General features: G+C 35.7%; 1 protein-coding gene across 2 annotated transcripts in view; it reads left to right on the forward strand.

Moving 5' to 3' along the window:
- Nucleotides 1-14,877, forward strand: part of KCNH8 (potassium voltage-gated channel subfamily H member 8) — a 174,874-nt gene that overhangs the window by 53,239 nt on the left and 106,758 nt on the right. For both annotated transcript variants that reach the window (XM_030476954.1, XM_030476961.1), the window contains exon 2: nucleotides 3,811-4,044. In XM_030476954.1, coding sequence (XP_030332814.1) covers nucleotides 3,811-4,044 — 234 coding nt within the window. The remainder of the gene's footprint in view (nucleotides 1-3,810; nucleotides 4,045-14,877) is intronic.

Here is a 14,877-nt window from a genome sequence, read left to right on the forward strand (position 1 = left end):
ATGGTTCTGGTTCAGCTTGTTTAACTGACTCTGAGTTTATGCATGTGTCTGGCAGAGGTTTCTGGAAACCAGGCAAGTCTTCTCCTGGTCACTGTCCTATCCACTCCAATTTGTTCTGCTTCCAAAGCAAGTGCAGGCATGCAAGCTCCTAATATTCTTCCTTCGAACTTTCATGTGAAAAAGTCTTTTGATCTTTATAGAAAATGAGCTTAGAGGAAAAGAAGCATAGTGTGAGTGTTGTTTGGTTTGTTTTTTTTTTTTTTTTTGTTTAAGCTTCTTGTCTCATCTTTAACAGAAGCACTTCAAAACCATTCTTCACACATCACACACGGGCTTGAACATATAACCAAATAATTTTAATCAAAGCTAATATACAAATACACAACGTGAAAGTTTTAATTTAATTTTCATTGACTTACAGCACTTGGTTTCTGAGCTGAAGAGTGTTACTCATGGTTTTGTCAAAATCTGTTCTTTCAGGTTGTACGCTGATTTGTAGCAGTTCTACTCTGTTTTTGCAAATGCCCTGTATTCCTAAACAATTCCAAAGACTCAAGGTTACATCTTTCTCAATAGATCATGAATTTATCTTGGATGTGTTCTTCTGTTTAATCAGAAAAATCCTACTAGTAGTCTAGTAGTATCTCCCAAACAACCAACCTGAATAACTTAATATTCAGGCTGATATCCTGAAGGAATAATATAGAATTCAATGTCTTCTCTATTATTATAGAAGTGTCACAATCTACACATAAACGTATACACCATATACAGACCAATAGGTTTGTATGGCTCTTTGCAACTTACCTACTGTGAGTTCAAAGATTAACAGAAGTTCTGTCTTCCAGTCCATAGATTTCTAATAAATTATTCTCTATAAAATGCCATTCTTCCTACTCTGGATTTTAAGACCTAGCTAGCTATCACTGAAGGTCACAGAATTAAATGCTGGGTTTGTTATTTGTGTCATACTGAAGCCTGGACGTTATCAATTTCATCCTCAGTTCTCGGGTTGGGTTTTATTTTGTTTTTTGGTTGGTTTAGGTTTTTTTTGTTTGTTTGTTTTTGAAATATTTTATGGTGCTTAAGATGTACTAGGAATAGTAAGTGATATTACAGATTCCAAGCCATGAAAAAAAATTATAGAAGTAAATAAACTTTTAACCAGAATATCCCAAGACAAGTTTTTAAAAAAAATTGCTTTGTGCAATAGGTAAATATTAATAATTACTTAATATTATTGAAGAATTTGATGAAACAGGTAAGTATTGGACACAATCATGTTGCTCGATCCTTAAATATTACAAGGATTTTTCTCAGTAAATTATTTAAGTAGTGTGCTAGTTTGGGATTACAGACATATCTTTCATTATTTGAAGCTCAAGAAAAACAGAAAATGTAATTCTGATTGTATTTGCTGATGCTGATGTTTTACTGTTGTACTCAAAATGTTCAGCAAAATTAGGCTTACAAGTCTTATCAGACACCTGCTGATGCTAACAGAAAAGTGGCCTCTTATTCTAGCCATGACTGGATTGGCTTTTAGAAGTACATTGTTTCTTCTATGAATGTTAAACCAAAAATAACCTAGGTTTATTTTGGTGTAAATGACAGTAGAATTTGGCTATCCTAAATTTTTCATAAAATTGTGATATGCTTGGTAACCCCCAGCATATTCCTGTTCGTAATGATATGCAAACCTTCCTGCTCTCCAAGAGCATCCTCCCTACTCTTTCTGTCCTTTCAGAGTTCCATATTCTGCTTCATGCAATTCACAACAATTAGAATTTAAAGGAAAAAAAGTCTTTGCATCATATAATTATATTTTAAACAATAAGAAACCCAGGAGTAAATAATTTGATAGCTACAGATGCATTTGGGATGTATGATCTGCCAGTCTTACATAATGAGTCTTACTGTAACACCGTCATTAAACTGCACTGCAAGTATCTGATTTTACTTCTTTTGGCAGGATGGGGATTTAGTTTTGTGTTGACAGGGGGAGCAGCATGTCAGTGCATGAATGGTAATGGTACTTATTCCCTAGTTAGGCAAATAAAAATGACAGGCTAAGTCAAGCACTGCACTGAACCAGAACGCATTTTTAAATTGTACTATTTGGAAAATGAGAAAAGTCTGCTTTAATATAACAATCATTTATTGGAAGACTTTAATTAGATTTAAGTGAAAGGTGAGTAACTGAAGCAAAGTCTTAAGAGTAAATTGATCATTTAATAAATCTCAGCATTGTCTTTAGAGTACTGAAATCTTAGCAATATTAGTCATAGTATTTTATCCCTTGTGTAAATAAATAGTAACATAGGTGAAGTTGTTAAAATTTAATGGATGTAGAACTCTTGTGCCAGTTAAGACTGAAGCAGACATATTTTTCCTTTATTTTAGTTTATGAATTCTGTCCCTCCCTTCCCCATTCATGAATAGTATATCCCTGTAAGGGGATTAGGCATATCAACCTGAGTTTTCCATTAAAATAGTTCATTATTTCTCTAAATTTATGAATATATATCAAGGAATTCTGAGCTAGTTAATAGCATTTTCCTTTAATACATACACATGAATCCATATGCACGTAATTCTGAAAAATGTGAGATATCTGTCTTGGGACTAGACTGCTCGTTAGCTCCAGCTAGCAAGCTGTCAGGTAAACATCCCTTAGTAAGCAACAGGCAAAAAATAGTCTTTCCTCCCTCAAAGTGAAATGCAGATAGATTCCTCCCATAAAACTTCCCCCCTCCCCCCCCCCCTTGCATCAAGATAAGGAAACACAGGCAAAGAATAAAAGGTGGGTAGACCTTCATATCTGATCTGGAAAAGGTCTCCATGCTAATTTAAAAAGACCATTTAAAGACAAATTTAAAGTGCTAGAGCTGTTGGTGTAAGCCATAGACGAAAGTCTAAGGCACAAAACCTTCAAAGATACTTCAGGAAGGGCTGGAAATGAGCGATTAAGCTGTGAGATTTGCCAAAGATTTGAACTCAAAACACTGGGTTTTGTTGATTGATGTCCATGTCAATATACTATTATTTATTTTATCATTTATACTGTTATTTAATCTATCATGCATGTTAGTTGCATTGTACACAAGTGCATTAAGATGTAATGGAATGGTGAATCTTTGCTGTGCTTGTTTCATATGTAAGAAATATGGTGGGGGTCTAGAAGACAGCTGACAGTGCTTTTGGATGAAATCTTTTTACCTCACAAAAAAACCCCAAAAAAGCAAAAAAGAGATAAAACAAAGGACAAACAACTCCATGTAGCCCTGGAATGTCCCTCAACTCTACTTTTAAGGATTCCCTTGATAAATCATATAAAAGAAATTTGTTTGAGTTTTGATAAAGGTCAACTTTAGTTTATTTAGAGCATAGAGAGATTAGCTTTTTTTTAAGATATAGGTGTGTCTATTCAGACAGCAGAGTAGTCTGAGTGCCAGCATTACACAGCACCTTTGAAATTTCTCCAAAGCTTACATGTTTGTCACCACTCTTTGGTCGAAGTGTTTGCGCTAATGTGCTGACATCCATCTCAGAGGCAGTTGCAAGTTACTGTTGATGATGCAATGAGGCAAACCGTACGTAGCCATGAGGAACCATCGTATGACAGTGATATGTGGACTGTTGGACTAGATTTCATTTCAGACCAATGGTGTAAAACCAGAAGTTTCATTCTTGTTTGCAGGCAGTTGGGATTTTGCTTTTAAATGTATGTCCTTCCTATGAAGCTGAAGTATGATGTCAAATGATGTAGAGTTCAGACTGTAATTCATGTTTTATTTTTGTGTTCTACAGATAGTAACTTCATCCTTGCAAATGCTCAGGTGGCTAAAGGATTCCCTATTGTTTACTGCTCAGATGGCTTCTGTGAGCTTGCTGGATTTGCACGAACTGAAGTCATGCAGAAGAGCTGCAGCTGTAAATTTTTACTTGGTGCTGAAACAAATGAGCAGATGATTCTTCAAATTGAGAAGTCGTTGGAAGAAAAGGTAGAATTCAAAGGAGAAATCATGTTCTATAAGAAGAATGGTAAGTTTTTCTTTCTTGTTTTGTTAGTCCCAAAGAATGAAACTTTGCATTTATGCAGATAATATATGGTATGCATTTCTACGTAATGATAGTGTATGTCTATAGTCAGACCTACAAGAATAGAATTGAATAGAGATAGTTGAGTACACATTGAGACTATGTTTATATTAGTGTTACTGATTTCATATATGACAAGTTACAAAGCTACATAGAAGAAATTTAGGGTCCAAAATGGCATAGAGAGACTCTGTGCTATCTGCACTCAGTATGACACTGCATTTTCTACTTTTTCTTATATTGAAGTTCTTATCCTTTATTGCTGAATCTGTAATTAAATTAAAAATACCCTAAGGTAGACAGCGGCTATGTAAAATTTTCAGTTCCATCAGTTAAGTGCTCAGAACTTTGAATGATCCAAGTGACTCATTCTCCACAGCCATTATATACAAATACCATAACAATAATTTTCAAAAACTGGATAAGCACTCTAAGTAAATTTTGTATTTAGGTATGTATTGTCACACTAAAAAAAAAAATAATCCAGGCATTAAGCAATTCCATAGTCTTCAGTACATTTCAAGTTGCATTGCCAAAGATTTCACTCCGATGGCAGGACATTTAGAAAGAACATTTCATAGTAAAGATGGGTGAGCCATGGAAGAAAGCATCCCATGATGCACGCTTAATCAGCTTGTTTAATTTATTAGGCTCATATCAGCGTACCTATTCTGTAAGCGTTTACACGGCCATCATTCATGTGATCTTCACATTCATGTGGTCTTCAAACAGGTGACGCTGAGATACTGACAGGATTCCAGTACTATAGGAGCCTTCACACATTCTCAGTGATCCATTGGCTCAATGGATCCATGGGCGCATGTTGAGTATTGTGTTCTGCTTCATTATATGTCTAGAATTTTTAAGCATATGTTTAGGCTACATGTTTTCCTCCTAGATCCTACTTATGTCTTTACTAATGAAATATTTTCCCCTCAAATATTATTACTGTTATATTAAATACTTCAGAAAATTATTTTCTAAAAGTAATAACTATATATTTGCAAGAAGATACTCTGATTTAGAGTGTTAGGAGAAAGCAGGTTCACTTTCCCTGACTTAGGAAAATGTTTCTTAGTTGGCTTGTGTTCTGCTATTGTGTTGGCTTGCATTACTGGCTTGTGTTGACTGCTATTTTTCACACTATAAAATTTTGATGTTATTTTGCTTCCTCTTCTTGTCTTTTTGGGGAGGCTTGCGGGATGTCTGGTTTTAGGTTTTAGCATTTAGAACAGACTCCCACAGTTTCTTGAACTCATATTTCAGGAATGTTGTTCAAAAAAAGTCTCAAATATGTAAATCATGTCTGAATATAGGAAAAAATTGTCTTAATCTGGAAGGATAAGAGCTGGTTTTTTCCAGTGTTGTATAGTGGTGAGAGGGCACAGTGAGAAGAGATTTTAATGTATGTAAATTAAAGAAGTAAAGCTAATACACTCATTTCACTGTCTTTGTCCTGAATGGTAAATTGTGATTCCTTTGCACTAAGAAGAGGTGCTTCAAACCTGTAATAGATATGATTAATGCAGGCAGAAAGAGATTGCAGATCAATTTGCTTATCAGTGAAGTAGCTGAACCACAGATAAATAGATAAAGAAAAATCATTTAGGATAAAAGAATTCCCACAATCTGTCCTACTTGCATCCCTGTGTATAATTTGACTGGAAGCCATTCCAAGACATTTTCCGAGTATGAATGATTTTCCCAGACTGCCTCATATTTTTCATTTTTGTGTATTTCTGTACCACTGGGAAACGGAAACAAATAGGCATTAAAATAACATGAGATGGTTCTTGAATAAAAGCAAAATTTACCTTAAAAAATAATACTTCTTTCTTTTCTACAGAGCTACAAACTGCAGGCAGCTAATTTGGTAAATCATTCATTTTTAGATATATATTTCTTTGGGTTTTTTTGTTCGGCTTCATTTTTGGGTTGATTTGTGGTTTGTTGGTTTTTGAGGTTTTTTTCAGAAAAAGATTGAACTTCTGAACTGTTGGACTTATTCAACATTGTCTGAGGAAAAAGAAAGGAAAAAAAGACTTCTCTGTTGCAGGAAAATCTTTTAAAAATATTTTAAGTCATAAGAACTTTGGGAATAATGCCTGAATAGATACGTAGGCCTAGATACCAGATCAAATTGACACTTGCAGGGCGATCTTCAGGGATTGAAGTTCAGCTTCAGGAATAATTCTGAGCTCAAAGAATGTCCCTTAGCATACTTCTTAAAAGCTTAATAATGAGTACACCATTATGATAATAAATGACTATAAGGGAAATGAATGTATGAACACAATAACTTGTTTTTTTTCTTCTGGATTTGATCTAAAATGTAGAAGCTTGAAATCATACATGTATGTCTCATCTTCTGGGGAAGAAGTTCAAGCTTCCAAAACTGAGTATGGGTTGATTTCTTAATTGCCACGTATTTTGATGTTTTTTAATTTGATGTAAACTCAGTTTAAAACTGATTTAGTCTTTATGATTAGATTAGATTGTTCATTCTAAACAAGTAGTGATTAGAAGTAGGGACTTAAAGCTCTTACTAGTTTTAATTTGAATTTAGTGAACTGGAATACAGGGCCTTTCACAGCTACTTAACCATCATTAAGAATTCATTTAGCACTTCTGCTCAGTAATTTTTAGTTAAAGGAATGATTGTTATAACGAAAGCAACTCCAGCAACCCACATGCAATATGCAATTTCATGGGAGTTCCAGACTGCTCTGAGCTGTCACTGTAGCATGTAAGAGTGGTCTGCAACGAGTTAGGTAAGGAGCTGAGTAAAATGGGTTACCTTGTCTTTGTCATTTGGGTTTGGATCTTAACAGACGGATGATCTTCAGCAGTTGTACTCTGACCAAACTAGAGAACAATCCTTCTGGAAAGACTGGAAGTGAACGGGAACTTGTCTCTATGTGTGTTCTCCTTTTGGCATTTTAAAAATCCTTAAATAGGAAAACTCTTTGTACCTTCTCATCCAGGGTATTTTCTGCCATATTAGCACACAGCAGTATAAGAACTGTAGCAACAGCAGCTTGAGAGAGAAATGTCTTTTGAAAATTTCACTCAAAAGACACTTTTCAGCATAGTTTCAGTATTTATTTTGGTTGCTCAGTCAGTTTCTAACCTTTTATTCATCACAGCTGTATTGGTTTTTGACAACAAACAGAAAGTGAAACTATTTAAAGACAAGGAATTTAGTGATTGTTGCCTTCTTCAAGAAGTTTTAAAATTATATAGCTTACGAGCTGATTGTTTCAGTGATTTTTTTTCTTCTCTTACTATTTCTGCACTTTCTTCAAAACATCTGCACCTAATTAAGTTGTCAATTATGATAATGGAAATGCAAAGTAACCTTTTTGAATCAAGTGAGTTGTGAGGAAAAAACTCACTATCTGGGTCTCTTTTTTTTAGAGTAATCTCAAAGCAAATGGACATTATGCTGAGGAACTACATTTAGACAAATAGCAATTTTTCTCCCTGCCAGACCACTGTAGAAATTTACCAATAGCAAGTACGTGTGGTTAAATGAGATCTTTACAATGCTCCAGACAGAAGTATAAATATGTAGCAGTGTGGATTTTTTACTTTTCTGTTACAGCCAAAGATGATTATACAATAAGCCCTATAGTCATTGACTTAGTCCGGACTAAGCTCTCCATCTTCAGCTGCTGAGAAGGTTATAACTTGGTTCCCTTATGACCCTATCAGACTCACTTCCTGTGTCTCAGAGATTAGTTTGTAGTATTTAAAAAGAGGTCTGTTCTTACTCATAACCTCTTAAGACCCGCAGTAGTCCTCCAAACTTCTTTCCTGAAAGGAAATTGGCCTCCGTCTGTTTTTGAGTAACCTGTGTGAAGCACTATGTAATCAGTGATGGCCACTTCTGACTTAAGGACATTTGGTTGGCTTCCCTGTATTGTCTGTTGTATCTGTCCACTCCAGCAACAGGGCTGTTTGCACAGCCTTTTGTGGGCAATTAAAAATTCCTGCTGTAAGTGGACTGGAGTGAATGGGTGTTGCTGGAACCACCGTTTCCAGTTGCCTTATGACTTGGCCACAAGCAAGGTTTGCTTCCTTTGTGATAGGCTACAGGGCCATAAGTAACACTTTGCCATCCTCTGTGTGTAAACTGATATAAACACCTTCTGGGGTATGTCTTAGGTATATGCCTTGTAGTTCTTGGCCCCTAAAGATTTGGCAAGTAACCTGTAAGGTCATGAAGGCATGATATAGTTATTTCCTTAATTTTTTAATTTTCAGAGTCAGTATGATTAAATCAACGTATTTTGGTTCTTCTTATCAGTGTTGGAGAATGCGTATTATCTGGAAGGTCAGGACCAAGGTCTATTTCAGATGAGCAGAATATGAGTATAGAAAGGGTGAAAGTCAGAGCCCTCTTGAGTTACTGGATGTCATCAGACAAAAGGCCATTTGAAGTCTAGGTGTAACAGAAATCTCACATGAGCAACAATAACAGCCACAGGCAAATGAAATAAGCCTTGAGCCATGAAGCATAGTCTGTATAGCCTCTGCTATGGTTGCAGTTGCATAATGTGGCTACAGGATAACAAAGTCGCCATTACATTATTCGCAGTTAATGTATGACTTGCCTTAAACAAACAAAGCAAGCTTTTTTTTTATTATTATGAGATTAATCTAATTTAAAATTATAGATTTAATTAATTATAAAGAAATTTAATGAGAATTAATTTCCTTTGAAATGAAAGAAAATTAGGTTTTCTTGAAGCTTTTCCTCTCTATAAAAGTGCAATTGCTCATTGCAGAAATTATATCTCTTTTTTCCAACAAGAAATTTAAAAACCTACTTTTCCTGGTTGTCTGAAAATATCCTGTACCATTTTGAAACATGGGAGTTGTATGCTACCTTTTTAATATTAACTGACTCCGTATTTTAACAACATCCTGAAATCCACCATGTCTTTAGGAAATGTTAAGCCCAGCAGTTAGAGAAGAGGCATTTATAAGAATTTTCTAGTTGTAAAAAAAACCAACAAAACCAAATCCAAATGTCCATACAGAGATATCCAATTTCTAGGGACGTCTAGTTACTAGTGTAGAGGAAGTCCCTTGACAAGTTGTTGGGCAAGATAGCTCATAGCAACATGACCTCACTGCTGCTCCATTGCTGTTCTAAAAATAAGAAAGCTAAAAAGCTTTTGTGGTTGTTTTGTTCACATTACCTAAATTATAGTACAAAATAGAGGAGGAGGGGAATAAAAAGAGAAAGAAATGATGAAAAAAAATAATCTGAGAGTAGTATCTAATCGCAATTACATGAGCCATAAATAATAATATGTATCTTTCTAAAAGCACTCTTTTCTTTCTCCCCTTTCCCTCTTCTCTCCTCCTCTCCCTTCTCCCTCTCTTTCTTCTCTCCCTCTCCTTTTCTCTCTGTTTTCTTCTTCCCCCTTCCATATAGCTCAGTAGACATTAGAAATTTTCATTTATCTTAGGGAAGACATTCTTTAAAAAAAAAATAAAAGGTAGGTGTAGACAGAAGGCATGTCTTTATTTTTCTCTGTTTCACAGAAGAGGGAATTTTTTGGCTCCTTTTCTCTCCAAACACTTCATTTGATTTACCCATGGCCTCTGGTGAAAAGTAATGTGTAGCCTTGAAGTGTGTAGATGTTTTATAGACAGTCCCAGCTTCTGCAGCAGAAGAGGAAGACAGGGCAGACTTCTGCTCCTCTGGAGAACCCTGGCTTAAACTTTGCAGAGCCTTGAGTGAAGCAGTCAGCAAAAGCCTGAGAGGAGACAAAACAAGGGGATGAACTTCAGTTAGAAGAGAAAAAAAAAAAGGGCAGTAAAATCCCCTGTGTACAATGTCAGCTAAAGCATCTGAGATCTTTTGCTGTAATTCAATGAGACTTCAACGAGACTGCTTCTTACTCACTGACAGTGCTGACACTTTGTTCTGATGGCACTCGCGGTGACATTGGCTAATAGCTTCTTTCAATAGCAACATGATTTATTAAAAACATAATTCACTGAGAAAAGATTTGTTCTCCTAGAAGCACATTGATAAGTAAATAAATCCGTAAGACAGTTTCCTGCTGCTTACTGCATTGTTACAAAGTGATGGGCTTTTCATCGCTTACAGATGCTTACAGATTAGTGTTTCTACACAGTCACCCTGGGCTTCCAACAACACTTAATATGAATGGCTGTTAGTAATGCTGAATGCACTTTCGCATTTTTTAAAGATCTATTTAAAGATCTATTTCATTACGCAACTTTTTGCACATCCATTTTTAGGAAGAGAGGTAGGTATTTATTTTGCAGTGGGATGTTTGTACTACACCAGACCTGCCACTATTTTCTTCAAATTTCCTCACAATTTTATGGCCACGCTGAGGCCACTGACAGCCTTGCTCTTATTTTTCTTAGTTTTAAATAAAATTTTATCTAAAATCTGACTTGTCCCCATGCTTCACCTTGAGTTAGGCTGTTCTTTGGCTGAAGAAATATCAAAGTACCATTTCTCCTAATGACTACCTGCCTTCCTTCTATTGACATTTCCTTATTTTGTTCTTGATCCCCAGATCCACATACTGGGTCATGGTGTAGACTAATTAACACCTCCCATGCTGACAATTGTGATGGGTTCTTGCATTAGCTCCCTAGATTTCTGGAAGAGCAGGAGGAGGCTCAGGTCTCATTGTCTGTTGAGCCCTCCCACTGATTTGTCTAGGGAATTGCAAAAGCAGTTTGATTATATAGAGCAGTTAAGTAATTAAAAGTTTAAATCGTACTACTTTCCAACTAGCAGGGTTACTATAATTCTTTTCAGGCTCAGAGTGTGTTTACAGCATGTGTTCATATGGGTTCAAATGGTGAACTGTGAAGATTAATCCTCTCTACAGTGTTATGTAATGCCCCAGTGTGTTTCAAAACCCTCCTGCACAAAAGAATGTAAACCTGGCAGGATGGACATATCAGTCTGGACCCATGACTTGAGCTCTTTCCAGGTCCCAGCTTTAGCCCCTTTCTTCCAGAAAGGTACCAGTGAGCAGCACGTCAAGTGCAGGTTGAATTAGGAGCTCAACAGAAAATCCTCAAGCTTGCTGAAAACTGCTGATTGATATTAACAGATAAAATTAAAATAATATGAACTATAGAGGCACTGATATTCTCGTTAAGCAAAAAAACTTCTTGAACTAACTTTGTAGAAAAAGCAGCAGAAAATAAATTATCCGTTTCTAAAATGGAGTTTTGCAATGTAAGTGGGCAACTAACCAGCAGAATCCCCCTTCTGCATGTAACATCTGTTGAAAGCTATATGAACAATCACGAGGCTGGGACCAGCACCTCTCTCAGTGCTGGGAGATCTCCCATACCACAGACTCCAGACCTTCTATTTCTGCCACTGGAAGAGACTTCAGAATCAGGGTCATGAAAATATCTTGCATGAAGATATTTTTGTTTATATTGTTACCACTTGTTATTTGAAACTGAAATGTTAAAAATTTTCTTTGTAAGTGCAGTGGTCTGTTTGATATTGCTGTGGTTTTGCTTAGGGGAAATTTCATGTTATCTTTGAAACTTCTTTTTGAGAGAATAAAATAATGAACTTATAAGCACAATAACATCATTTGAAACATGGTTGCATTTAGAGGAATGTAGCTATAGCTTCTCCTGATGTCAGAATATCAGGTGCAATTTCAAAACCATTAGGTAGCTTATAGGGAGAAACTGGGAGAAATGAAAAAACGTGTATAAATACATGGTTTTTCATATATGTTAATATATATGTAAATGTATATATGCACACATACACACGTGTATATGACAGATCATCCTGGCTTAAGAAAATTTCTTGCTTTATTTTTTTCCAAAGTACATCCCTCGGTAGACTGATAAATCATATTTACTGCTGTGATTGCATCTACATGTTGGATTAGAAGCTCTGAAAATCCAGAAGGAATAAAGGCCATAGATTGTAAACACAGTTTTAACAATAGATTTCAAAAATACAGTAATCAAGGCAAAGCAAACTACTCATTTTGGGATTGCTCAAATCTAAGCAATGAAAAAAAGCAGAATTCAACTGAAGAAAGCAAAAACTAGGCTGCTCAGGAAGGATTGAGCCTGTTTCTGAAACAGTTCATATAAAAATATTGAAGAAACAGTATTTTGTTTTGATTTTTGTTTGGTTTGTTTTGTTGGAGGTTTTTCCACTTGAACTGTAGATATTGGATATTTATTTATATAAATAGTCCATCTCAATTAGCATTTTCCCAGGAGTTAGCTGACGAATGCTGAATACCTTGTACTATTATGACCATGACAGAATAATGATCATTAGAGGTGGAGGAAAAGTAAGCTGCAGACTGATAATATTTATTATTCTACCCTGAAGCTTTTTGCATTTAAACAGAATGCATTTCATTGACTTAACTGAGCTTTTAGATAATCCTGTGTATTTTGCTAATTGTTATAAATGCAACCCGGTAAACATATTACATCAGGGAAGTATTTATCTCCTTAAAGGCAGTTTTCTTTTCTAAGCTGGATGGAGACAGGAAAAGGAAATTAGAGCAGTCAAAAAATAAGTAGTACACGGAAGGATAATATATGTCACATGGCTTTAAGAGGCGTTGCTTAGCTTCTCTGCTTTTGCTCAATGAAAACTAAAATGTAACTAGAGGATTTTGAGATGAAGTTTCATTAAGTAGGAAAGATAGTGGAGTTATAAAAGGAGAGACAGGAAAGCTGAGTAAACAAAGCTGAAACGTAGATGTGCTGGAGCTCATAAATTAGTTTGCATAAAAAGTGCACTGCAGACTGTGCTAGCTGCTGCATACAAAAATTATCAAGAACACTAAGGTTAGAAAAGTCATGAACTCAAAGTAGGAGCTGCCATAACAGGGCAGTCTGTGTCCACATAGTAATACTTGGAGACTTTGAGGCGGTGGGTTAAGCCTGTCTCTGCTTATCACAGGCAGTTTGCAGGAGGGGCAAGGATAGGAGATTGCTGAGCTGAAAAGTGTCTCCTCTTAGAACATCCTTTCCCTCTCTCCTTCTATCCATCATGGCAATGATGGCAGAAAAAGTTAGACATGCTGGGCAACATGACACATGAGTCACTGAGTTACCTGGCAGCAGAGGGAAGTAGGTTGAAGTTCAGCGTAGAAAAAAAAGGTAGAAACACATGGTTTAGGGACTTGCACATTCTCTGATGGGATGTCATAGACTTTAATAATTTCATATGGTATTCCATTGCCTATATAGAGGGATGTAGAGATATTTTTAATGGAATTTTCTAAATTAGCTCCACAGGATTAACACTTAATTTTTCATACTGAAGTGCAATTTTTACTTTGTTACCAAGGTATCTTACATATCACCTTCCCTCTACCAAGTTCTTGGCATACCACTGTATTCTGTTTTAAGATATTTTGGAATGGATTTACATTGACTATTAAAACTTGTAGGGAGAGTTTCTTGCAAGATACAAGCAAGATCAGATTGCCATACAGAACTTGGGAAACAAGTTCTTGAGCTTTCTTTACTACTTTTATGAAATTGTTGGCACAACCATCAATGACCATGTAAGTCAGTTATCTGATAGCCCATATGCGTTCTTGTTAGTGTTCTTGCAGTATTACCAGACCAAAGACTGTGTCACTAGGGTATAGGACACAGGCTGTCAGCTACAATAGCAGAATTCAAGGAAAAAAAAAAAAAAAGGTAGATTTTGTTAATATATACATGTGATTTCTGAAGAGATGATGAAGAAGAATGAGGTGTTTATTTGCTTAAAATAGCAAAACTTCTAATTAACTGTATTAATTGATCATTGTCAAAGTTGTAGTATTGACAAGAAAGTACTCTAATTATAGTTACATATTTTTTCTTTCAGCTTCATTCCCTTTCTGTTTAGTTCAGTTGCCTTTTTTTTAAAAACACTGTTTTCTTCTTTGCACTTTGCTCTCCTCAACAAAATGTTGACATCTTGTCAAAACATTCCAAATGAAATATTATCAGTGACACTGGGATTCTTTTGATAAGCTAATGAAAGAAAGCGCTTGGTTTCCCCAGGCAAAGTCTTTGGCATTCTGGTATGTCAGTCCTGTAGTCCACACTTTCTGTGATGGAAAAGTGGAAATGAGCAGGCTAAAACTTCTCTAACATTATCATATATCCAGCAGCAGGTTTATTTTGCTAACAATTAGTAACATTGTCAATGAGATTGTGCTGTAATGCTGAAGATTTGCATCAGCCTTGTTGACAAGTTATTATAGCTGTCTGTATGAAAATATTTTCATCATTTACATAACAAATCCCTGGAGATGGTGTGGTCAGTTTTACATTTTTCCAGGCTTGATTTACATCTGCTTAAAGGAATATTTAGTTGACTAAGTCAAATACTGAAATAAAGAAATGTGCCAGATTTATGATGTCTTGTGCAGCCTAATTCTGTCCCCTTATGCATATATATCATGATAATTATTCCTTGAAGAGTATTGTGCCACAAGACTTGTGTATCTAATATGCAGAACATTTAAACTTTCTTTTTTTTCTTCAGATACTCATTTTTTTAGACTATGAAACATTACATTTGGTTAGTCTGGTATGTTATGTGCACATGCAGAGCTTCATGAAAGAGCTCTTCATCTTAATCCCTCTTCTCATGACAGAGAGGTAGAGGTAAATGACAGGAATTTGTTCATTTGTTATTTCCTACCCTTGAGTGAGATAAGTGGTAATACAAGCTGGCTTGTATTACCTGTCTGTCTGGAGAGCGGT

Source organism: Strigops habroptila, chromosome 1 (genome assembly GCF_004027225.2).
Source record: "Strigops habroptila isolate Jane chromosome 1, bStrHab1.2.pri, whole genome shotgun sequence".
In the NCBI taxonomy this organism is placed as follows: domain Eukaryota; kingdom Metazoa; phylum Chordata; class Aves; order Psittaciformes; family Psittacidae; genus Strigops; species Strigops habroptila.